General features: G+C 38.1%; 3 protein-coding genes across 3 annotated transcripts; 1 reads left to right on the plus strand and 2 right to left on the minus strand.

Moving 5' to 3' along the window:
• Window positions 1-619: 619 nt before the first annotated feature.
• On the minus strand, window positions 620-4,622 carry c1qtnf13 (C1q and TNF related 13). Its single transcript, XM_079345523.1, has 3 exons — window positions 4,536-4,622; window positions 3,870-4,058; window positions 620-2,291 (listed from the first exon to the last, which is right to left on the minus strand). The coding sequence occupies exons 2-3, from the start codon at window positions 3,898-3,900 to the stop codon at window positions 1,231-1,233; spliced, it is 1,092 nt and encodes a 363-aa protein (XP_079201649.1). The 5' UTR covers window positions 3,901-4,058; window positions 4,536-4,622; the 3' UTR covers window positions 620-1,230.
• ube2na (ubiquitin-conjugating enzyme E2Na) lies at window positions 4,596-12,716 on the plus strand. The gene is made up of 4 exons (XM_079345527.1): window positions 4,596-4,712; window positions 10,016-10,262; window positions 10,632-10,772; window positions 11,444-12,716. The coding sequence occupies exons 1-4, from the start codon at window positions 4,683-4,685 to the stop codon at window positions 11,488-11,490; spliced, it is 465 nt and encodes a 154-aa protein (XP_079201653.1). The 5' UTR covers window positions 4,596-4,682; the 3' UTR covers window positions 11,491-12,716.
• Window positions 12,717-14,646: 1,930 nt separating this feature from the next.
• On the minus strand, window positions 14,647-22,639 carry cpt1b (carnitine palmitoyltransferase 1B (muscle)). The gene is made up of 19 exons (XM_079346914.1): window positions 22,440-22,639; window positions 21,673-21,813; window positions 20,803-20,942; window positions 20,526-20,697; window positions 19,604-19,705; window positions 19,141-19,278; window positions 18,980-19,057; window positions 18,710-18,817; window positions 18,419-18,503; window positions 18,036-18,231; window positions 17,750-17,935; window positions 17,526-17,631; window positions 17,324-17,440; window positions 17,065-17,229; window positions 16,822-16,956; window positions 16,295-16,447; window positions 16,092-16,205; window positions 15,904-15,996; window positions 14,647-15,092 (listed from the first exon to the last, which is right to left on the minus strand). The coding sequence occupies exons 2-19, from the start codon at window positions 21,811-21,813 to the stop codon at window positions 14,958-14,960; spliced, it is 2,364 nt and encodes a 787-aa protein (XP_079203040.1). The 5' UTR covers window positions 22,440-22,639; the 3' UTR covers window positions 14,647-14,957.
• Window positions 22,640-22,767: the final 128 nt, after the last annotated feature.

Below are 22,767 nucleotides of genomic sequence, written 5' to 3' on the forward strand. Positions count from 1 at the left end.
CAATAAGGGGTCTGTAAGAGAGATGCTTTGAGAACCACTGTCATAGCTATGATCCAACAGTAGCATCACCTTTAGTGTCATTCATTGTAAATAGTATGAACCTAACTGAAATTAAATCACTGTTTAAGGTTACTGTGGTTTTTAAAAAAGGTGTATCACGACATGACAGGTGTTTTTAATACTCTCTTTAACAGCAATTACTTTGTTATTGTTGATTCATTCATAGAATTAGTCTATTCAAAGGAACTGTTGACATAGTTGACTCTTTACTGTCATTTGACCAACTATTTGTGTAAGTGGAGCCATTTAATGATAACGTAAACAACAAAGAGGGTTGCTACTTCTTATCTTGTATTCATTAGTTTATTTTTTGTTAAGTCTCTTTGAGTTCCTATAAAAAGCATTATACATTTTTTTTTAATCATTTTACTACAATATGCTACTTACTTTCTTTTCTATGAAAGCAATTTCACAGATAATGTTAAGCTGTTTTTATATAACATTACGGCTCTTATTATCTGCAGATGTTTAATATAACAGCACCCCCTCTTGTGGGATTTAGCTGAAGTGAATATACTCTGCATACAGTGCAACACAAATTCAAATTCTTTTTAATACATGAAATGTATGAATTTATTTATTATTTTCCTGAAATAAACATTAAACATAAAACATATATGGATTATATATAGGTTTATCCATAACATTTAAGTTTCATAACATGACTATCAACTCTGACATGACTATGATGCATTACTAAATCTAATTTTTACAGTAAGTAAATGTTAATTAACTATACACCATTTACATAATTTTCCTTACATGCAATACAACTTTTTACATGTCAATTTTTAATTTTCTAGTTAATGCAGAACATATAAACAGTAAATATCTCTTTCAACCACAATTTACTTTCATTACTAAATCATTCAGTAGTTTATGATGTCTTACAGTTATTGCACTTCAAAGACAAAACAACCTCATTGCAGTCTGGTTATATCCATACTTGTCCTCTGGCACCATCGTGTGGTATTAATTGGCAACAGATTTGATCCCTACTTCAAATTACCATCACAAAACATAACGTTTGCATAATAATGACAACATGTGTAAAGTTGTACTGTATGTTCTGCCTTATCCACATTTATATATCCTACATATATCTACATTTAACATCAGATTGTGTTATCTCTCTAAACTATCTTAAAACAAAAAGACACCATTAAACATTTAGATGGGAGTTCTGTCCTGGGGGGTGGGAGTTGTAAGAGTGTCTTCAGGATAAACCAGAAAGCCAGAAAAGGTGGTGTACCTCCCTTGATTGCTGTAGACAGCATAGCGCTCATCCTGCTGACTGTACAGCCACACACTGTCACCACGCCGAAGAGACAGCAGCAAACTCTGACTCTGCATCTCCCGTCTCTTAGATGTGTCCTCGTCAAACACCATCGCTTGCACCTCACCCTTCCCAGTCATCAGCTTTACAGAAACAGCCTTGCGAGGGTGTTTCCCTATAGTAAAAGCGAAGAAGTATGCACCAGGAAAGTGGCAGGTGAACAGCCCGGAGGTTCTGTTGAAATGTCCCCCGATGTTTACATATTCCACATCAAAGGTCAGAGGTGGCTTGTCCTGCAGTCGACTGCTCTGACCCATGAGAGTGGATGTTCGTGCCACAGAGAAAGCAGACCGTGGCTGATCGAAGCTTTGACCTTTGCCCCACGGATCAGCCTGAGGGGGGCAGTTTGGGAAGGACAGCCCTGATGTGGACAGGTGGTTGCTGATGAGGCTGCTTTTGGAAACGTCTGGGTAGACGAGGTAACCAGAGAAGGTGATGTACGGACCTGCATTGCTGTACAAAGCATACTGTGGACTCTGCTGTAAAAGCAGCCACACAGTGTCCATTTCATTCAAACTGATCATGACGCTCTGACTCTGAACCTTCCTTCCTTTTTTGCGGTAGTCATCGTATGCCATGGCCTGCACCTCCTCTCCGTTCCTCACCAGTATCACAGAGAGCATTTTCTTTGGAAATTTCCCCACAGAGAAGGAGAAGTAATAAGCCCCGGGGATGCGGCAGCGGAAAAGTCCGGTGTCTGGATTGAAGTCCCCGCCAATGTTGACTGTAAGCCTGTTGAAGGTCACTGCCTTCTGCTTGCCCCCCACCATACTGTTGGTTTGTGTGGCAGAGAAAGCAGAGCGGAAACCTACCGCCACTGGAGGGGGTTGAACGGGGGAAACTGGTCGAAGGCAAGAGATCATGATGAGTACACATGCCAGGTAGCCCCACTGAGCTAACAGGAAGAAATCAAAGGAAGAGTGTTATTTACAAACAGCATACAGTATTATAAATTATTCAAGATAATACACTGATATGCAAAATGTAGCAGCTAATGGGAAGTTCACAACCTGGTGGTTTGGACTCTGATGGGTAATAGTAGTTAAAGGTCAATTTCTTACTTACTTAATTTAATAAAACATAAATAAGAAGATTTGTTGAAGAAGTTTCAGGCAGCAGCTGTCGTTGTGCTTAGAAAAGCACAAAGACTGGAAAAAGTTAGCCCAACTATAGCAAAAGAAAACCAAGTTTACCTAATGGTCCCCCTAAAGTTCAAAATTAAAAAGTTCCTTTTTGATTTTATAGGAAAACAAGAAAGTTAAACAGAAAGGTGAAGCTCGTGTTTCAGATTGTGACATACTGTTTTATGTACAGTACACAGTCATGCTGGCTGTAATCCTGTTCGTTGTCTTTGCCAAGCTGATTGGCTTAAGGAGTAGGTTCATGGTGTACATGGAAAAGATTAAGAATCTTGCTGGAATTGTGAAACTTTTGCTTTCAAGGAATAGCAGATTTTTTAAAACATGTATGTTTTCTGACTTTTTTGTGCTAAAATTCTTGTAATTTTTTTAAGGTCTTTTAAAATTCTTTAAATAAAGTTTTTTTTTTTAAACAAAAAAGTTACCGTTAAGGGTGAACTGCTAAAACATATTGATAAAAGTAACATGTTTTTGTTGACATGGTTTAAACCAGACAAGGTTTGTCCCATCATTTCTGTAGCCTATATGAAATAAGAAACTCGGACCAAGACCTGTCAAGAACAATCTTGCTACTCAAAACAAGCACTCTAATGTGGCTGATATTGTCTGTTCACTCTGTGCACTGAGTCACTGACTGAGATTAGCTACTGGTTCATCTGTTCTTGTGTGTGATGAACAATGGAAAACTTTGATGGTTGGTGAGGTGATGTAGAGCAGATTGCTAAAAGATACCTCTACAAAGGGTATATTAAAGTTACTGTTAAGTTAGTTGGACTTGCAGGAAAACCCTTGATTTTAGGATGAAGATAATCTTTTCATAAGAGTGTATATTTTTAAATATTCTTTATGTATTACTTTAAAATATATTGCCGATAACGATACATTTGAAATCCCATGAGGTCAAATTTGTCAACTGGTGTTTGCACTAAATAAGTATAAACTGTGCACCTGTAAGAACATATACACGAGTAATAATGAAAGGATGAGATATTACACTTGGTTGTTTTCCTTGTGTCTGTAATGAACATACAACACACTGATGATACTACATTATGGGTAAAATGGGGTGAAAAGACAAGATCTGTGTTAGGAAATTAGTAAACTGACAGAGAATAGCTTTATCCAAGTTGCATACTCTGTCTGGACAGTTAGAATACACTTTTTAAAATGGAAATTTAGAATTAAGAATCACCAGTGTTTTGAAGCAAATAAAATATAGGCTATTAAATACTCCCAATTCAAAAACAATCAAGATCAAGCTTATATTTCTCGATCCACCGATATATACAGAATTTTAGCTCAAATAGAAACCATTTATAGATTTACACACCCACCTGTTAAACTATGCTGGGATAGGAATTGCATGCTGGATCTCTTCTTATTCCAATTTTGAAAAAGCTTGCTGTTACTTTGCTGCACTGCTGATGCCTAACTCCCAAAGAGACAATGCTTTTGACCACACAGATCTGTCAGGGGGAGGAGCCCCAAACTCTGTCCAATCTCAGCTATAGTCCCCATTCAGCCTGGAGAGCAAAAAAGAATAGAAAGACAACAATACAAAACAAAATAAAGGAAAACATGGCAAATACTGCTGTAGCCATAACAGACAGCCTTTTTGGTCGATGCACGTATCAAGTCAACAATGTCAGACCATAGATAGATAGATAGATAGATAGATAGATAGATAGATAGATAGATAGATAGATAGATAGATAGATAGATACTTTATTGATCCCGAGGGAAATTCAAGGTTTTTTTGTTTATATGCTTAAATAAAGGTTTATATTATATATATATATATATATATATATATATATATATATATATATATATATGTGTGTGTGTGTGTGTGTGTGTGTGTGTTTATATATATATATATATATATATAAACACACACACACACACATATATATATATATATATAAACAGAAATAACAAGGATTTCAGATAGAAAGTACTGAGGACTTCAACACACATTCTACATGTCCTGATCCTATTACCTGATAAAAGTGAAAACATCGTGTCCATCATTCCTGTTCTTCCAGCTCCTCTCGTGACGTAAACAACCCGGAAGACGTGTGTTTGGCTAGTCATACACCATCGGCAGAAAAAAGCACTGAAAGCTAAAATCTCTCATCTAAGACAAGATGACAGCACTGCCCCGCAGGATCACAAAGGTATGTGTTTTGCGCTTTGAGCAGCGGTATGTGTGAATGATCTGCCTCTGCTTAATCCACACGGTCTGAACTCTAGTGATCTACATATTGTGGCGTAGCATTAGCTTCCAGCTAACTGTGGTCCGATAAACTAACTTCCGTTTCATTTTTGTGCTCATTGGTGTGTCAAAATTACATAAAGACTTTGTAAATCTGCAGTTAAATGTGCCATCTGCCAAGAATGTACATTTCTAAATGCACCTACATGCAGTATATTGGTCTAAAGTCGCCATTGATGTGGGTTTTTGTGACGATTGAATGGGTAGCTAACTACGCTAACACCGGCTAGTTTGTTAGCGTTGTTTAGCTTGAGCTAACGCTAGCCTCTTAGCCTCATAATGTCCGTACTAAACCTTTAATTTATACGTCACATCAAACATTAACTTCATATGAGGAAGTATTTATTCCGTGTAATTATTTAACACTAACATAAATGTTTCATAATTTGGTTGATAGCTGAGGATTAATGCTTGTACCTTGAATTGGTCATAAATGTAGTTTTAAATATTACAGTTATAATTAATAAGATTATAAGGCAAGGCACGTTTATTTATATTTATATATAAGTTATAATTTTCTTATGTGAATTATCTTGTCTATCTGTCCTGTGGCCCAGTGGGTTTAGTATAATAAAGTGTTTTTCTAATCTATCCTAAGAGGCTTTAAGTAGCCTTCACATTGAGTTAAAGGTTTTACATCCTCTGTCTTCATTTATACATTTAATCAAAATATCATAAGTGTTTTTATTTCAGAACCTCACATGGAAACCTTTAATTAGACCACTGAATAGTAGATTTATTCAGTCAGTCTTTTGTGATGTAAAGCGATAATGTATGTTCCCAGGTCATGACAAAAGTCACACCCTACTTCTATATTATATATTATTATTATCAGGAAACGTTTTCAATTTATGCTATTTAGTATAGCCTCACTTTTATCTCTCTAATTTATGGAGCTTTAATGGTCTCTTCACAACAATTGTATCTAGAATAATTCAACTTGTGTATATGTGAAAAATTAACATTAATCATATTTAATCAATGTGCAACTTGTGGTTTGTAGCGTGAACACATGGCCTGTTTTGGGATTTGTTTCTATACCAGTACTTGTCGATCGGCTGATGCATGTCTAAAAGGCAGTAAGGAGGTTTCAGGGAGTAAGTCGGTCAAAGCACCAGACTATACCTTCACACAGAATCTGCACTGGATGGGGAAATAGTGGTGGATACAATTAAATTAAGAGTGAAAACAGGAGCACCAATTTCTCAGAGAAGCTTGTACAGGTGGGTGAAACAGCAGACCAGCATTGTGGGAAAAGATGGGAAAAATAGGAAGAGTACTTAGCGGTCAGAGCCCTTGAGCCCTCAGAGCGTGTGAATGGGACTGGGAGTCCCTGTCCTGTCTGTGTTTTCACTGCATGGTTTTGTCTATGGGTTATCTGAAACATTTCAGGAATCCCAATCATGTTCAGGAAAGGAACGTCCAAAACAAGGATGCTACTGGCTCTGCCAAGCTTAAGTCAATGCCACTATTTAACATGTCGTTTCTGCCTGTATTTGTGAGGTGTGTCGCGTATCTGCTGCAAAAAGGATGGACCTGGAATTATAGATGCCAAAAAATGACAAGGGCTGTACATGTCAGTCACATTCGATCAGAGCAGGCTAAGCTAGTAAAAATATGATTGCATAAGTTAAAGGCATCCTCTCAAATGTTTCATTCATGACTCATGCAACCTACAAGAGACGTCACCTGCTTTCTTTTCATGGTTAGGGTGTGTGCTTCTTCAGAACATTTGGTTGGCATTTTGAGATGGGTGAGCGTCAGCAGCTGTAGGGCGGAGGTGGTGGGTTGTAACAAGTAGGCATTACCATAGTAGCTGCAGCTCACCCAAACGAGTTTAAGAGCGAAAGAGATTATGAGGTGCAGAGGTGTTTTCATTAAAAATTAAAGTCATCTTTTTTTAGTCGGAATTTTCTCGTCTCATTTTGCACAAAAAAAAAATCATGAAAGAATCGTATCGTGAACCCAGTATCGTGAGTTGAGTGATTCATTACATTCCTAGTCTCCATTGTTGCTGTGGCTGAGTCAGAGTGTCCACTCTAAAAAAAAAAAAGTATCTCACCAGCACTGCACAAAGAGTCTTCAAAATCACAGCACTGAGCCTTTTGTTGAAGATCATAGTCCCAAGTCATGAATGCCATTAGTTTATCAACTCAATGCAAAGCAGTTTGAGTCTGAAAATCTGCATCACTTCTGTGCTGTTAGGGGACACAGGATGCTTGTTGTTTGGACTGTTAAGTTAGCTGTTTCTAAGCTATTTATAATTTGCACCACGTTTACAATTACAGTTACATTACAATCTGCTCATCATTGGACGATAACAGAACTGTAGGTTCACTGTTGTGTTTGTACCTTTTAAGCCCCGTTTCCACAGAGCGGTTCTTATCGGTCTGTCTCGGTACGGCGCACATTTTGTGATGTTTCCATACACAAGATTCCCAAAAAAACCATTCCGCACCGACCTACTTTTTGGGACCCTTCCGTTGGGGTATCGAGCCGACCTGAAAAGGTGGAGCTAAACTCTGCAGTCCGCTGATTGGTCGGAAGAATCGTCACTTCCCGTCTTACAACAGTAAATAACACACAGCTGATTACTTCTGTATTTCTCCTCGCTGCACACAGCCTTCTCTGAAACAAAGCTTGATTGAGTTTTTATAATAAAGAGTCACATGACAGTGACAGAGTAGATGAATTGTTGGATGTCTTCCATTGTTGGTTTTGTTCGTGAAGCGTTTTTATCCTTTGTGGAATTTATTAGTTAGCTGTTAGCGGTTAGCTGCAATCATGTAATGTTATTACGTAGCAGCTATCGTCATCCGGCTTATGCGCTGCCTACCAAATAGAGTGTGGGGGGCAGCGTCATATAGTGATATAGCCATATAGTCACGATTGTTGAGGAAATGATCAAGATTTAACTCCACACACTGAGACTCCTTAGACTCAGATGGCTCATGTTGATGAAAGTTTATGAATACTGCAGGAGACATGATTCAACATCACACTCGTGGTTCAGTGTCATGCTCAAACATACACCAGACATGCCAGACACTTCCAAAGGCTCTGTATTTATTCAAAAGATGTTACCATTATCAGGGTCGTGCCACATTGACCCACCTAGACTAATCTATGACGTCAAGAACCCTGGGGCGAACAACAACTCTGCCAGACATCCTTGCAGATATCAGGAGGAGCCGATGACTCTCCCAGCTGTCCTCGGTGTCTAGATAAAGCTGAGTTATGATGGACATCAGCAACAGTGAATTAACACTACACATTAACTAAGGAATTACAGAAATTCCATGACAACTATATGGCGCTGGGTACGGGTGGCTGTGGAAACACAAATGGGATCAGGCTTAATCAAATCAAACTGTACTGATTCATACCGGACTGCTGTGTGGAAACGGGGCTTTAGTTTAACTTGTTTTTTCTCTTTTACTCAAGACATTTTTTTAACCAGCTAAATATAGATTTACATCAGGAAGTAGGTGTGTTCTCTACCAAGTACTTCACATTCATGCAAGAAGCAAAGCTGACTAACAGGCTGTTTGTGCTGTGTGAATGAACACTTCACCTACCTGTATTGACTCAAAATGACCCAAAGATTAATAATCATGTTAGACACATGGAATCATGATCCCTCATTAGGATCAGTTCATCTCCCAGCACTCATTCAGTGCATTTTACTGCAGTTTAAGGAACAGGTGTAGAAAGCATCTGTCTTGTACGGTGGCCCTGCAGGCTCAATGCAATGATGTCTTGATAGTGTTTCATCATTTTATGTTGTGAATTCCTTTTCATGGTAATTAAATTGCCATTATATATATATATATATATATATATATATATATATATATATAATATATATATTTACACACACACACAGCTGAAGTTACTACATGAGGCCAATCGTTTAATGATGTCATCACCTCAGGACCAGTGCATTTCAAATCAAATCATGTATACTAGTGTTCATAGAGCAGTCCCTCCAGGAAGTTGTGAAAACAGCGAGGTGTATGTCACCAAAGTTTAGTGGCCACGGACCAAACTCACTTCCCTGTTTATATGCACTCAGGAGAGTGTGCATGAAGCGTTTGTGCTACTAAGAAAAGCACTGCAGGTCCGTCCTGTCTCCATGACAACAGTTTGTTGACAAAGTGCCACTGTGTAGCTGACACTGCTCCGTCACTTTTTACTGCATGTGAGTAAAATCGTTTATGAGATTGTTTTTTAACCCAGCAGACACGGAGCATAGACGATCTGGGTACAAGAGACGATCTGTAGGAAGGTATAAAATACAGGAAATATCAGACATTAAAAGAGCAAATGTGAAGTCAACAGCACCTTTCGTGTGTGTGCGTGTGTGTGCGTGTGTGTGTGCGTGTGCGTGTGCGTGTGCGTGTGTGTGTGTGTGTGTGACTGAGTGAGGCAGATGAATGTGCCTCACAAAGTAAATCTATAAATGAAAAAAAATATCGCAACTATTTTGCAATTTTTGCTTCCTGCCGCAATTTAATTGCAAAAAACATCGCAACATGCATTGCAATTTTTTGGAAAAGCTGTTGCCAAATCAGGTATTTTAGGCCGCAACAATCCCCCAAAAAGTGTTTGAAATCCTGGAGGGAGCATCGCAGGAAGAAAGGAAACATTTCAAACTCTTGCTTACATTTTTTAGGCCTTGTGGTTGTTCAGCTGTTTCTTCACTTTCTGTGCACGTACTCTGAGAGAACTTTCAAAGGATGTTACGCCAGTATTATTTTTAGTTGCTTCGAGTCACAACCCATGGAAACAAGAAAGCTGTAAAAGCTGCGGTCGCAGTTTCGGTCTCCTTTGGGAACCTGTGTTTGCAGCAGGTGTTTTGTAAATGCTGTGCATAAGTTGATTCTATCTTCATTTGCATTAGTTCTGTTACACTGCACTGTGTTTTGGGTCTAGAGGCTACAGTGTCTGCAGTCATCAAATCACAGCAGCCTGATGATGAAAAAGGAAGTAGGATTGTAGATTGGTTCTGACTTGTGACGTTTGCCGTGTGCTGCATCCATTTTAAAAGTTGAACTGAGTATATTCCCTTTCCTCAGCTTGTGCGGTCGTTTTTTTTCTTCATATTTTACTGATGAGCATTCATCGTTAAAATCGTCTCTTGGGAAGAAGAACGGTAACATAATACCTTTCAATGAATGAAATGTCTTTATTTTTCTGTTACAGGAAACTCAGCGTTTGATGGTGGAGCCTGTCCCAGGCATCAAAGCAGAGGCAGATGAAAGCAACGCCCGCTACTTTCATGTGGTCATTGCTGGACCACAGGACTCCCCTTTTGAGGGGGGCACATTTAAACTCGAACTCTTTCTACCAGAGGAATACCCAATGGCAGCTCCTAAAGTACGCTTCATGACCAAAATATATCATCCCAATGTTGACAAGTTGGGAAGAATATGTCTGGACATTTTGAAAGGTAAGTCTTTGCAGTAATCAGAGTTAACAGTATTTTGTTTTTCCATTTACCTTTGGCATGTTTAGTCAGGCTTGTTAGTGTAAGAAATCATGCCTGTATTGTGTCATGTGTTGTTTGCCTGGCAGTGGAGAGAGGCACTAGTCAATAAAAAGATCAATGGCCTCTTACGTTTCATTTGTTTTCCTCATTACAACTTTGTGCCAATACTTCATTTCCTCTGCACTGTCTCCACACGACCCCGGCAGCGTAAAATAGATGCATCGCTGCTGTTTATTAAGTTGTCTTAAACTCTATCTTCCCTTTTCTCTGTAGCATTTTAAAATAGGATTCTATTGTCTCATTAATCCATTTTCCTTTTGATCTTCTCAGATAAGTGGTCGCCAGCTCTGCAGATTCGCACAGTGCTGCTGTCAATCCAGGCATTACTCAGTGCACCCAACCCAGATGATCCTTTAGCAAATGATGTCGCAGAGCAATGGAAGTCTGATGAAGTCCAAGCCATAGAAACAGGTGAGCTCTAGAAACACACGTGTCTTTTTCAGTGTCAAACTTAAAGCAAAGTGAGTTGACCTTTTGTTAGGACTACAAGATCTTTTTTTTGTGGGCTGCTTAACCAACAGCTTATCAGCTTTGCCTTTTGAGGATGAATGAAAAAACCTAAACCTCAGATGCATCTGTCTTTCTCCATTCACTTGTAGTCCACTGTATTTAGGTTGTCAGAGCTATGACCCCTTGAAACACATTTTGGTTTAATAAAAGATGAGAAATAACGATCATGATGCAGATTTTTGGAGTTAAAAGAACAAACGTGACCTGCAAACAACTTCTGAAGTTGTTTATTTATTAAACACTGTTTCCTGACAAACCATATCTAATGCGAGCTCAGGCAGTCAGGACAATGTCAGGGCAGAAAGGCGTCAACATCTTGAACATTTCTCCCTTAAGTTTTATGAATTAAATGGTACTTTTGCGTTGACTTTGAAATTAACCGAGCTTTGCTCAAACTTGCTCTGCAATAAGTTTGAAGCCTCCCTTAGCACTTAGCTTCACCCACTCTGTCCGAGTCTGCCCCATGTTTTGTTTGGTTACTTCAAGCTCTCGACAAAGAGCTGTTTTGTTTACAGCTGTGTTTTTGACGTGTGCCATGGTCAAATCATGTTTGTCTCTTGTAAACTTTACAGCCAAGACATGGACCAGGATTTATGCTGGAAGCAAAAATGAAGTGTAAAGCAGCCCAACAAGTGGAGATTCAAGTGGAAGTCCTCATGTTCTGCCAAGACCTCTTCTGACTTCATTTGCATTTAAAGGACACAGTCTTAAATATATAAATACATATGTATTATGAATAAACATGAATATATTGTAAAGGAAAAAAAACAAAAAAAAAACAACTGCTGAAAATTGGTGATTTAAATACACACTAGTAATGACATGACTCGTCGTCGTCCTATCTCACTACTGTTGAAATGCATGGGCAAAGGTTAGATCTTCTCAGCTGGCTTTCTTTGTCCATTGATTTTTTTTTTGTAGGCTTTTGCCAACTGCTACTTTCACAAGCACGTTCAGGGGGTAGGGAAGTTTGGGGAATGTGTCCTAAGTACCACATTACTGGTAGAAAAGTGGTTGTTTTGAAGCAGTGGAATGGGGAGGGGGTATTGGCTACATGTGGTCAATATTGTATACTTAAACACTTTCCTTTTTACTTTGTTTTCTTGTGTTTTGCTGTTTGCTTATTAAAGTAGCTTACTACTACTAGCCCACTGTACGTAGTCACTTAACCAATGGCGGACCGTTATTTTCTTCTGTATATGACCAAGAGGGATGCAGAAACTATGTTAAGCCTACTTCATCTTAAAGTAAATCACATCTGGCTGCATAAAATACAAGTGATATGACTAAAAACCAAATTGAGCCTGCCACTGTTAAATTAATTTCTTCAACCACTCAATGTAAACTGTAGGCTTGTGGATGTTGTGGGGGAGTGTTAAGTGGAGGGTGAACTTTAAGGACCTTTTCTTTTTTTTTTTTTGTCTTTTTTTTTAGTTTTAGCACACGTTTTATCACCATATCCAGTCTTTTATATGTTTATCTTTTGTGCTGTTGCCATACTAACGTCTCTGCTTTTTGGTTTACTTTCACCCATGGCATTTATTTCACAAGGCAGTGGTGACGTTGGAGCTGTCAGTTGTGACAAGGGATGGTGTGCTGAGAGACCTATCTGAGTGATAGGAGAAGCTGGGTTGTTGAGAAATAAAACTCCAAATGTTTAATGAAGGCTTGACTCTCAGCCGTTGCGAGTGGTCTTTGACTAATACGTCTCTATTCAATTCACTGCTGTTAAAGTCATTCATTCTCTCTCTCTGGGGAGGAAATGTTTTCCTCTTCTCAGAATGTTGTTAAACAGTCCACCTGCAACTTTTTCTGTTCTGTAAATAAAATCTGTTGATTAATAAAGAGCTGCCTGGCTTTATTTCTTTGGGAATGTTTGTCGCATGTTGATGCTGTTGTATGTTTTTTTCTTTAGATAGAGAGAACTGGCCAGTCAGTGTGTAATGACTCTATAGCTAGTTTTGTTAACAGCACATAAAAGATAAGCAGAGGCCCCCCTTCAAAGTACCACATAAAGTTTGCATACTGAATAGCCCCTTTTTAATTCATCACATTCCATTTGCAGATCATAATTACTCTAAAAACATGTTATTCATTTTCTATCAGTAATACAACTTAAGCTTTATATTTTGGATGCCCAACTTGGAAACTTTATATCACATAAGAGGCTTCCCTTTTCTCCAGTTCAATATGCTTTTAAGGACGGACTGAGAGAGACTACAGTATGTACCTGGAAAATACTTGTCAAACAGTTTCTTTTTTTGTTTCGTTCAATTTATTGCTTCCATCAGAACACAATTCAGGGAACCGCTGTTTTAAAACACAGCCTATGTAAATTGTTATGAAAGGTAATCTTTATTCATACTATTAGTTGATAACTACATTTAAAAAACTCCAAATAAGAATTTCTTTTCTTCAGGCCCTTATGTCTGTCAAGTTGAATTACCAGTAAACTGACAGTTCAAAGAGGCCTTCAGGGTGGTCCCACTGGTTTGGAAAACTAGAGAGTTTCTGACGTCATTGCCTATGATTGGGATGATTTTAAAAATTATTCAAAAAATCATTTTAATATCAATAATTAAATACAATGCTTTCCAAGGTCTATAACCTTTTTATCATAAAAACAAACAAAAAAACGTGCTGTGGTTTAATAACGCCCACTTCCACTAGAGGGCAGGCCTGTTCTGCTCATCTGAACATTTACAGTCTATGATCATTACAGGTAACTCTATATCTTATCTTAAAACAACTGACATTTCCTGGACGAAGTTTAACCACAAAAAACTAGCCCACTGGTTTGTCTTTCGCTTTAGAAGTGGGAGCTTCCCCTAAAAGGGGGCAAATGTAAATATTATTTACCAAAAAGGCTTGGTTAGCCCGGGTAGTTTGGAGGGCTGTGGCTTCAGTAGGAGCTGAACCAAAAACCCGGACTCCGACCGGTCGAGCTGGGCGGTGTCATCCCGTCCTGGCCGTTACATTTAAAAATGAGCATTGCGGAGTTATTGTAAATGTTCATGACAGAACAGGACCATGGACCTGATGAAATTTTGGATAAAAAAATCAAACAACACAGATTTGTCAACATTTTTCATTTAAAAAAGATCTGGTTTTCAATCTAATCTAATTTTCATTTTATGATAGAAGACACAAAAAGTTTGCACTTAAAGACTGTATTATTTTGTATCTCAGACTCCCTGAGACCTATTTGTGTAGTGACGTGAAATCACCCCTGAGTGGAAGATGGTAAGCCTTGTTCTACTTATTCAACCCATTTGTAAAAGTGATTTATGGTTGGGAGCATGGGTTTTTCATGTTTCACCGAAACTTTCTCAAAAAGTTTAAACAGAACAAAAATATCTGCAAGCAATTGTGTTTTTTTATTCTTTGCACTGCTTTTTTAGTATGTCGGAATATTAAATCATCTGTAAATTCACATTTTAAAGCTGATATTTAAACAAAAGAAGAAAAAAAACATTTCCTAGGGGGGCATGCCCCCGGACTTCCTCAGGGGTTTGGATCCTTTTGGATGGCCTTTGTAAATGTTCATATAGATAAAAGGAAAAATGAATGATTTCCATAAAATCTTTAAAAATAAACTTCTCTGACAAAGGATTGTTATTCTGATTGTGTTCATAAAATTTATTTAAAGTGTAAAGACATTAAAATGATTTATAGATACTAGTATGTAACCAAGAATTAATATTTCCAGGTATACTGAAGTCATACTAAAGTAATTCAGCATATATTATTGCAAATGCACAAACCAAAGACCATATATAAATATTATATTTACATTTATTACATAAAAGTACAGTTATAGTCACACAGAGAAAAGGTTTCAAGGAAAGGCAAAGAACCTTTGCAAAAATAACATTTTCCATCATAAAAGGACATACCTTTACCTTTTTAGCATCAAAAAGACAGCTCTGAAGTGTAGAAATACCAATAAATTAGAGGACTAACAACTATTCTCTTATGGATGACAAAGTGGAATGACCAGCTCCCATAATGTGACCCACCACACAATAAAACTTCAAGATCAAATGTGCAAATGGAACCAAATGTAGCAAATCATCTCAGTGTCTATCATGCATGCTTTTTCCCATTTTCCAGCTGTACGTGCTTTGTATGCTCCGCCCTCTTCTTATCATTTTCAGGCTTGAAAAGTGATTGGATATCAAGCATGGCCTTCCAAATGTGCTGACCAAACCGGTATGAATTCTGCAGGGTAGAAAAATAGGCAATAACAGAAAGAGAGAGAGCACATAAAGTTGAGTTTTGAAGAAATGCACAGAAACTTTACAGATGGATATATATTAACCATCAAGTAGCAGCTATGTTTTTTCTGAGGCCATGCTCAGGATGGGATCTCGAATGCTCTTATCACTGCTGAGTTGTAAGCCATATAACGATCACTGACAAAAAAGCTTTGATGCATTCTGATTTATCAGCAACTGGAAATGCAACAAAAACAACATAGACCACCAACCATGGACTGTAGAGGGAAACCTGGGAGTATTTCAATGTAAATTAACACAATTAATTACCCATACACTGCAGTCTGACAAAGTAAGGAACCCTCCATAGCCTACTAATAATGTTAGCGTTAGCTAGCAAGTAGTAAACCTCCCTACTTACTGTTTTAAAGTTTAACAAGTTACAGTAGGAATGGATTAATTACTAGCCCACATAATATTAGCGTTGAAAAAAACTGCTAGTAAATGTTGGCTACTTGATAGCTAACCTACATTTAGCCTGGAATGATTGAATGTAATTGTTGGCATCAGCTATTTTCTCAGGCTAATGGGTTTTCAAACTGTTTTGATAACAGTAAAACACGTTAAGATATCCCTCCATATTGGCTCTATTATTTGTCAAGAAGCTGTAAGTGATTGACTAGTGCATGACTTACAATCTGGAAGACAGTAGGACTATGTCTTATAGCATCCAAACTTTCAACCCTTAGCATGATGACAGATGGCCTTCTTGTAAAAGAGGTAATTTATACCATGCTCTTATTTTGTGGTCTTACTGTGTCAGGGCTGGAGAACTTGCTGGAGATGTGGAATGTTATAAGGTTTTCCCCAACAATTATATAAGACACACCATAACCATCATCAGCCACCTGTGAATTGACAGATACAATTATTTTACAAAACCTCTCCACATCGGGATAACATGTTATATGTGTAACTTTTAACATTAGATCATTTAACTCACTGGCCCAAATCCACCACCAGCACCCACATATTTGGGGAACTTGTTGATGTCAACTAAGTTAAGCTGCTGCTGAGGAGTCTGGCTAGTTGACAACTTCCAGGGCTCTGAAAGCACCTGGAAAAAAAGACATTGCATGTTGTATGTAAAGAACACGCAAGACATTTAAAGGCAAAGCTATACAAATTAAAGATTAACAAAATTACCTTCTCCAGAAATGGGGATTTCACCCCAAGGTATTTGGACACAATGTAAAGACAGAAGAGATGACGGTCGCTGCCAGAACCAGTCATGGCCAGACGATACATGTTTTGATGCTTATCTGATGCGGTCCGAAAGAGGGTAAGTCTCTGGGCATTCTGAGCAGGGAGACAGCCAGCACAAATAGTGACATAAAAGCCTGTTTATATGACAACAACAAAAAAGAACTTTTTGTGAATGCAGCAGTCACCTCAACCCTGCCAGGACAGCAGAAAGATCAGAGTTCAGGGCATCGACATTCAGAGACATACTGTCACTGGGTCTTGGTGACCAAGTCCTTAGCAGCAAAGTGTGACCCTTCATACAGTACACACTGACTGGAAACTTCTAAACCTGATAACTAAGGCTTTATTCTACTACTACACATGCATAATCATTTCCCTGAACCTTCAACTTTTAAACAAGTAGTTATTTTTATAAAATAATATATATTTGTTTTCCTCATTTGTTTGTGTTTATTGCTTCTTCTTACTGTTGCTCCTGGGTCCTCCATGGCTCTGACAAAAGCAACCGCCTCAGAGGTACAGGAGCGCACTGTCTCTGTCCGACCGTCTCTGAACATCCGTGTCATTGATGACTCGTATGTCAGACAGAACACTCCCTGGTCCTTTTAAGCAGAAGGAGAAAAGTCGCTAAGTAATCGGAAATTATACAATGAAACATTCACAAAACAACTGTGAGCAACAATGTAGGTGGTATTATTCCAGAGCCCTACCCTGAACTGAGCCAGCTGCAAGGCCAGCTGAATGAAGGCATCAGGGCTGGTCCTGCATTTTTTGATCAGTCCTTTTCCAAAGTCACTAAACAAACAGCCATGGAAGTCCACATCATCAGATATCTTTTTGGCTGATAGATATGAAGTCTCAATTGCATCTTGGCACTAACACAAGAGAAAAAAGACATATATCCCTGTTTATTTTGTGCTAAAATACATTGAAGTGACTGGTAATGATTAATGTTTGGTTTTACTGTACCTCCTTTGAAATCTTCCACTGTAACCGAGTTGGATAAGGCAGGCCTTTGTTCACATCCCCTTTACAGTGTCCCTCCTCTGTGTAGCCAAGGTGGAAGCAGTCTGTTGAAAGGACATACTACACAGGCAGAGAATGAAAGCTGTAAATATATGAAAACTTAAAATGATTTATTTTATGACACAATATTGATAGATATTTTCACCTCCCACATATGTCCTATTATCGGTGCATCAGCCCAAGAATGTTCAGCATTTATTCCTATTTTACCATTAGTATAAGAAATTAAGGTGAAAGATTTGTCAAACCACCTGTGAGAGAAGAAGGAACACAGATTTGTTTTTGTTTTGTTTTTTTCTGAGGGAAAAGAGACAATTAAAGCTTAAAGTGAGCTAATATCAGGGACCTTCTCTGGATATTTCTGCCTACCTGTCGTAACATTTTCCATGAAGAAGGGACTTGGCATAACTATCAAGTGAACGGGTCTTTTTAGGGTCAAAACCCTGTGGCTCATCATCCAGGGTCAGAAAGAAGGCAGCTGACTCCACAGCATCCAAGGACACTTTGTTTGCTCCTTGGCTAAAGTACTTAATCCGGGTCAGAGCCCATGGAACTCTGAAACAGGATGCGAGAATAGGATTATTATTTTTATTGCTTTTTCTTGTTTACTGTATGTTTACGTGTGTGTTGTACAAGTTTGTGTTGGATTTCCTACCTGTTCCCTGCAGTCAGGGCAGCAAGTTTGAGTTCTCCTGGTTGTGGTTCTGATGTGTCATTTAGGATCCTTTGAAATTGTGTCTCTAGTTCACTAGGTAAGAGGTGGCGCCCTCCAGTGTAAAGCCAAACCTGGAAGAAGCGACCCTTGTGGTAGACGACTAGATGCTTACGGTCGGTTAAGTGCTGCACGATATCTAAAGGGGAAAGACAACAACCAAAGGTGTGTGCAAAAGGCAGGAAATGAGGGGAATTCTGCAGACAGATAAACTCAAAGATAAAATGGAGAATATTAGAAATATAATAATACAGTAACAGGGTAATCTTTAAGCATAAGCAGATGGATGAATGTTCCCTTTAGTCCACATATTTACAGTTGTTTACCAGTTTCAATCCCAGGGATGCGGGTAGTGTTAAACATCCTCTCCATCTGAGTGGAACACATTGGAACAGTCCCAAGAGCCCTCAGCTGAGAAAATCAAATCAAATAAATTCTTTGTTTTAAAATAGATAAGAAAAGACAAAAAGATAGCAGAAAGATTCCTTGTTTATATGTGACCATGTGAGAAGAGTTTTTAAGCTTTAAGCTACAAGCTTATTAAGTAATTGGAGTAAAAATAGGGTTAGGGTTAGGGAAGAGAATAAGATAGAGAATAAAGTCAATGCAAGTATTACCGGTGCATGTTCACCACGTTCCAGTTTGCGTCTATACTGCAGCATTGCATGCACCACATTTCCAGCTCGTGCAGCCTGCCGGTGTGTTGGGGTCACGTACAATAGGTCCTTTACAATTCAACATATAGAGGAGGAAAAAGAAAATGAAAGAATCACATAAATCATGAAATAGAGACAATCATTGTTTTGTTCTTCTTTTACACTAATATTTAATATTTTCGTCACTGTTATGTATTCAAACCAAAATACTCCACTGACAGTCTATCTTACCATTATATAGAAGTTACTGTTAACCATGATAGGACTCCTGCCCCTGAGGTAGATATACTCCTCCCACCAGTCGCTCACCTATAAAGTTAACACTTTTTTTGAGTAACTATCATTAAACAGTATTTGAGTCCAGTGTTATACCACTTTGACACACTACTCACATAATTAGTTGCCCACCAGGATTTTAGGATGAGATATCTCTGTAGGAGGTCAGCTTTAGAATTTTTAAAGTCATTGGCCAAAATCTCCATTTCGTGGTACTGTTGACTGTCCAGCAAAGGTTGGACTGACTCCAGGTACTGTGGGAGAAATTAAGATTTATGTTTTTTAGGACAGTTTTAGGACACATTATTGTGTGGAAGCACAGCGGATACAATTAATCATATCCTGTAACTCGTTAACAATGCAAGTCAGTAAGTGCAATCACATCCTGCAATGTTCAAAGGATTTTATGACAACAAACTAACATGACAAACCACAGAGGGTTTTTTTGTTCCACTACTAAACACTCGTGTATTTTTTCTTAAAGTACCATCTTTCCGTTTCATTCCTTTCAAGGCATAATTAGGTCTCAATTGTTAGTGTGTTCTGGTCAGGGACACCCAACACTGTGTAATTACAAACCCTGTGAATTGTGTCATCCACACTGGGCACTGGGAGCCTGGGTAAAGACGCCTGGAAACTGTAGAGGAGTGGTCTACGCCCAGAGAACATCTTAACCAGGCTCTGTAACAAACAATAATCACAACATCAAACACATACGCAATTCAAATATATATATATGTTAAACATTTACTCAATTATTAACCATAAGTGAGGGGCATACAGAGATGGTTTGTTAACACATCTGCAATTAACTTCTGTTGTCAAACTCATGATGGAAAGCTCGTGTGGAAAATGTGGTTGTAATGTTCAATTGCTGAGTTGCAAGTTGTGAATTATATTAACGTTAGTCTGACAAATCTTCACCATTTTAATACTTCTTGATTAGATCAGCAACTTCAAAGACAATGGAACCTGAATATTCAGAGTTGTTTACTTGCTAATGTTGTAAACAACTAATGTTAGCATTTAGCCACCTAAAGCTAATCTTTTTAGTTTAGCAGTGTAATATGATACAACAGGGAAGCAAATAAATTACAAAAGCAAAGTTTTTAAGCCATTTTTTATGAATTTACTTCCTGGCTAATAGCTAACAAGTTGTTGGATAGGATGTGATTGGATGCTAATATTATACTGTGTCTAATGGTTGCCTATGATTTTGAAATGTGATGTTTAACTTAACTTTGACCTTTTGGAGTTTCTCTCGTCCATATAGTTTCATTTACTAATCACTTAGAAAACTTTATAATGACAACGTGTCAGATTGTCTGCATTCATAGGCTATTACTTACAACCTGGATTATTGCAGTATAAAAGCATTTGAGTTTCTCATTTTGAACATGATGCAATTGGAAAAGGTGGCTTTGTCATGGTGAAATGCAAACAGTATAAAAACTATTCAAGGCTCAGAAAAAGTGAGAGAAAGACAAAAAGACAAATGTACCAGCCACAATTTGGTTGATGTGCTCATTTTCCCGTGGGATTCAAAAATCCATCCATGGTAGGAGAGTAGAGCTTTCAGAGTGTATCTCAGCAGGTAGATGAGGAAGAGCCACAGTCCAGTGGCAAACAGAACAGAGCTCAGCACAGCTCGGGTTTGCACTGACATATAGTCTCTGTTAAGAAATTGTAACTTATGTTGTAAATTATGAAATCAAACAGAAACATGTAGTATAACTTCAGTGGATACTAGAAAGAGCTGCAGGAGATGTATTTCTGACCTGTGTGGCAGGTTCTCCTTGATTGTGTCAATCATTCCGAGGGAGGGGTCTATGCGAGTATACAAGGAGCTCATCATGACAATCACAACTATCAGCCAACTGGATGGACTGGCCGGATAGACTCCAGCCAAAACACCATTCTGAAAATGAAAATCAACATTTTTCAACCTAGTTAAGTAAGTAGTCTTCATTGCACAGTTATTGGGAATATCAATTCCTGTTATGTTACTCATCAACACTAATAGACAAAGCTAGAAATTAAGTGCATATACAGGGGAGATTCAAATCCAGGGAGAGTCCATATGACCTCAGAGGTTTATCTGTTTTTCAGATAGCAAATGTGAGAACTAGTTTAATAAGTAGATGTGTGTCTGTCAGGGGGGTTCAGCTTTGGAACAGCCTGGATGATGTTCCTGTTCAATTCACTCTTTTAAAAATACATTAACACCAATGTCATAAAGAAATATATCGCTCTAGAATAAAACAGCCGGAATATTAATAATATGACTAATGAGAGTAATAATAACAACATTAAATATAGCATATAAATATCAATGGAAAATATTAGTTTTCATTATTATATTATTGTACAGCCATAAATGTGTGTATACATGTGTAGCTGTATAAATCTATAAATGTATATAAATTGTGTATGTATGAAGCTCTAGAACAGAGTTGGATGTCTTGCAACATCTTGTATTGACATCTTCAACAGGGTTAGGTACAATAAGCGTTAACTTCAGCCTAAACCGTTTTGGTCTGTAAAATTGTTTATGTATGGAAATGTTTTTTTTTTTGCTTATTTGATTTTGTTGACCACTGACCGAAGAATAAAAACAAACAAACAAACAAAAGTGTTGGCTGTTGAACCTTAAATTGAATGGCTTTCTTCTTCCATGCTGTCACTCCCGACAGGTAGATGTTTTTGATAACCTCTTGGCTGAGTTTAAGGTCCACGCCATCTGGTCGTACAGTGAACTGGAAGCCCACTGCCTGATGGGCCTCAGCCATCTATGGACAAAACAACATGAGAATTTGATTAAATGTAATTCAGTCACCAGGCTTCCAACTAGAAATGTAGTAATCAATGTAAAAGCAACCTTTTTTAAGTTGAAATGTTTGTGGTGTTTGCTCAGAATGTGATAGGGTAGACTGGTCTTATGTAAAACTCAGAAATGACAGATGGAAAAATAAATACTGTTCACTTTACAGTATTTATTTTTCCATCTGTACAGTGTAAAGTATATTTTGAGTTCACAAACTACTCCCTTTAACAGCCATCTTGACAAGTTTAGGATTACTTTTTCCATGTCATCTGACTGAACAGTCACCAAGTGGGACAAAGTTCAATGGCCAGATATAGTCATACACCAGCTGAGCATGTGTGCAGACCTCAGATGGGCATGAAAATATAAACAATGGGTGAATGCTATAAACTCTAGAGTATTACAGAGGTCTTTGATGTTTTACTTCAATAAACAAAAATACTCTCATTTAAAGCATATGACTTGTTTTACTTTCAAGCTATTCAAAAATAGAGTCTGCACAATAGTAAAGCTACAAATCATCTAGAGTTAAAACAAGTACATGCAGAACTAAAAATGTCTCTCTCTCAAGAGAGACCCATCATTTTGTACCTTTTTCAGGCCAGAATCAGTTGGATCCAATCAGAAGGAGTTGAGTTGTGACTGTGTTTCTGCCAGCGATTCAGTAGAACTCCTCTGTACTTTGGCTCGTATGCTCTCAGTGACTCCTGTGCCCTTGAATTGACTCTTCTCAGGTAGTGAGATCAGGGCTGTCGTCTCCCTCCTCCCCTACAACACACTCTCTCTCTTGCACTCACTTCCTCTCTCATGACTTGCTTCTTTTTGTAACACGACACCAAACACAGACAGGGCTTAACCACAAGGATCATGTGCCTTCAGGTCTGCTACGAAACTGTATCTTCTGCAGTGCTGTGTTTTG

The sequence above is a fragment of the Symphodus melops genome (assembly GCF_947650265.1).
Source record: "Symphodus melops genome assembly, chromosome: 6".
Lineage (NCBI taxonomy): Eukaryota > Metazoa > Chordata > Actinopteri > Labriformes > Labridae > Symphodus > Symphodus melops.

What these genes read in the sequence shown, in the direction of transcription:
- cpt1b (XM_079346914.1), bottom strand. Translation starts at nt 21,813, where the DNA reads ATGGCTGAGGCCCATCAGGCAGTGGGCTTCCAGTTCACTGTACGACCA. An exon ending in TGGATGACACAATTCACAGG is followed by an intron (nt 19,279 to 19,603) that starts GTTTGTAATTAC and finishes TTTCTCCCACAG; the next exon opens with TACCTGGAGTCAGTCCAACC. An exon ending in CTGGTGGTGGATTTGGGCCA is followed by an intron (nt 15,997 to 16,091) that starts GTGAGTTAAATG and finishes GTCAATTCACAG; the next exon opens with GTGGCTGATGATGGTTATGG.
- ube2na (XM_079345527.1), top strand. Translation starts at nt 4,683, where the DNA reads ATGACAGCACTGCCCCGCAGGATCACAAAG. An exon ending in ATGTCTGGACATTTTGAAAG is followed by an intron (nt 10,263 to 10,631) that starts GTAAGTCTTTGC and finishes TGATCTTCTCAG; the next exon opens with ATAAGTGGTCGCCAGCTCTG. An exon ending in AGTCCAAGCCATAGAAACAG is followed by an intron (nt 10,773 to 11,443) that starts GTGAGCTCTAGA and finishes TAAACTTTACAG; the next exon opens with CCAAGACATGGACCAGGATT.
- c1qtnf13 (XM_079345523.1), bottom strand. Translation starts at nt 3,900, where the DNA reads ATGCAATTCCTATCCCAGCATAGTTTAACAG. An exon ending in ATCCCAGCATAGTTTAACAG is followed by an intron (nt 2,292 to 3,869) that starts GTGGGTGTGTAA and finishes TCTTCCTGTTAG; the next exon opens with CTCAGTGGGGCTACCTGGCA.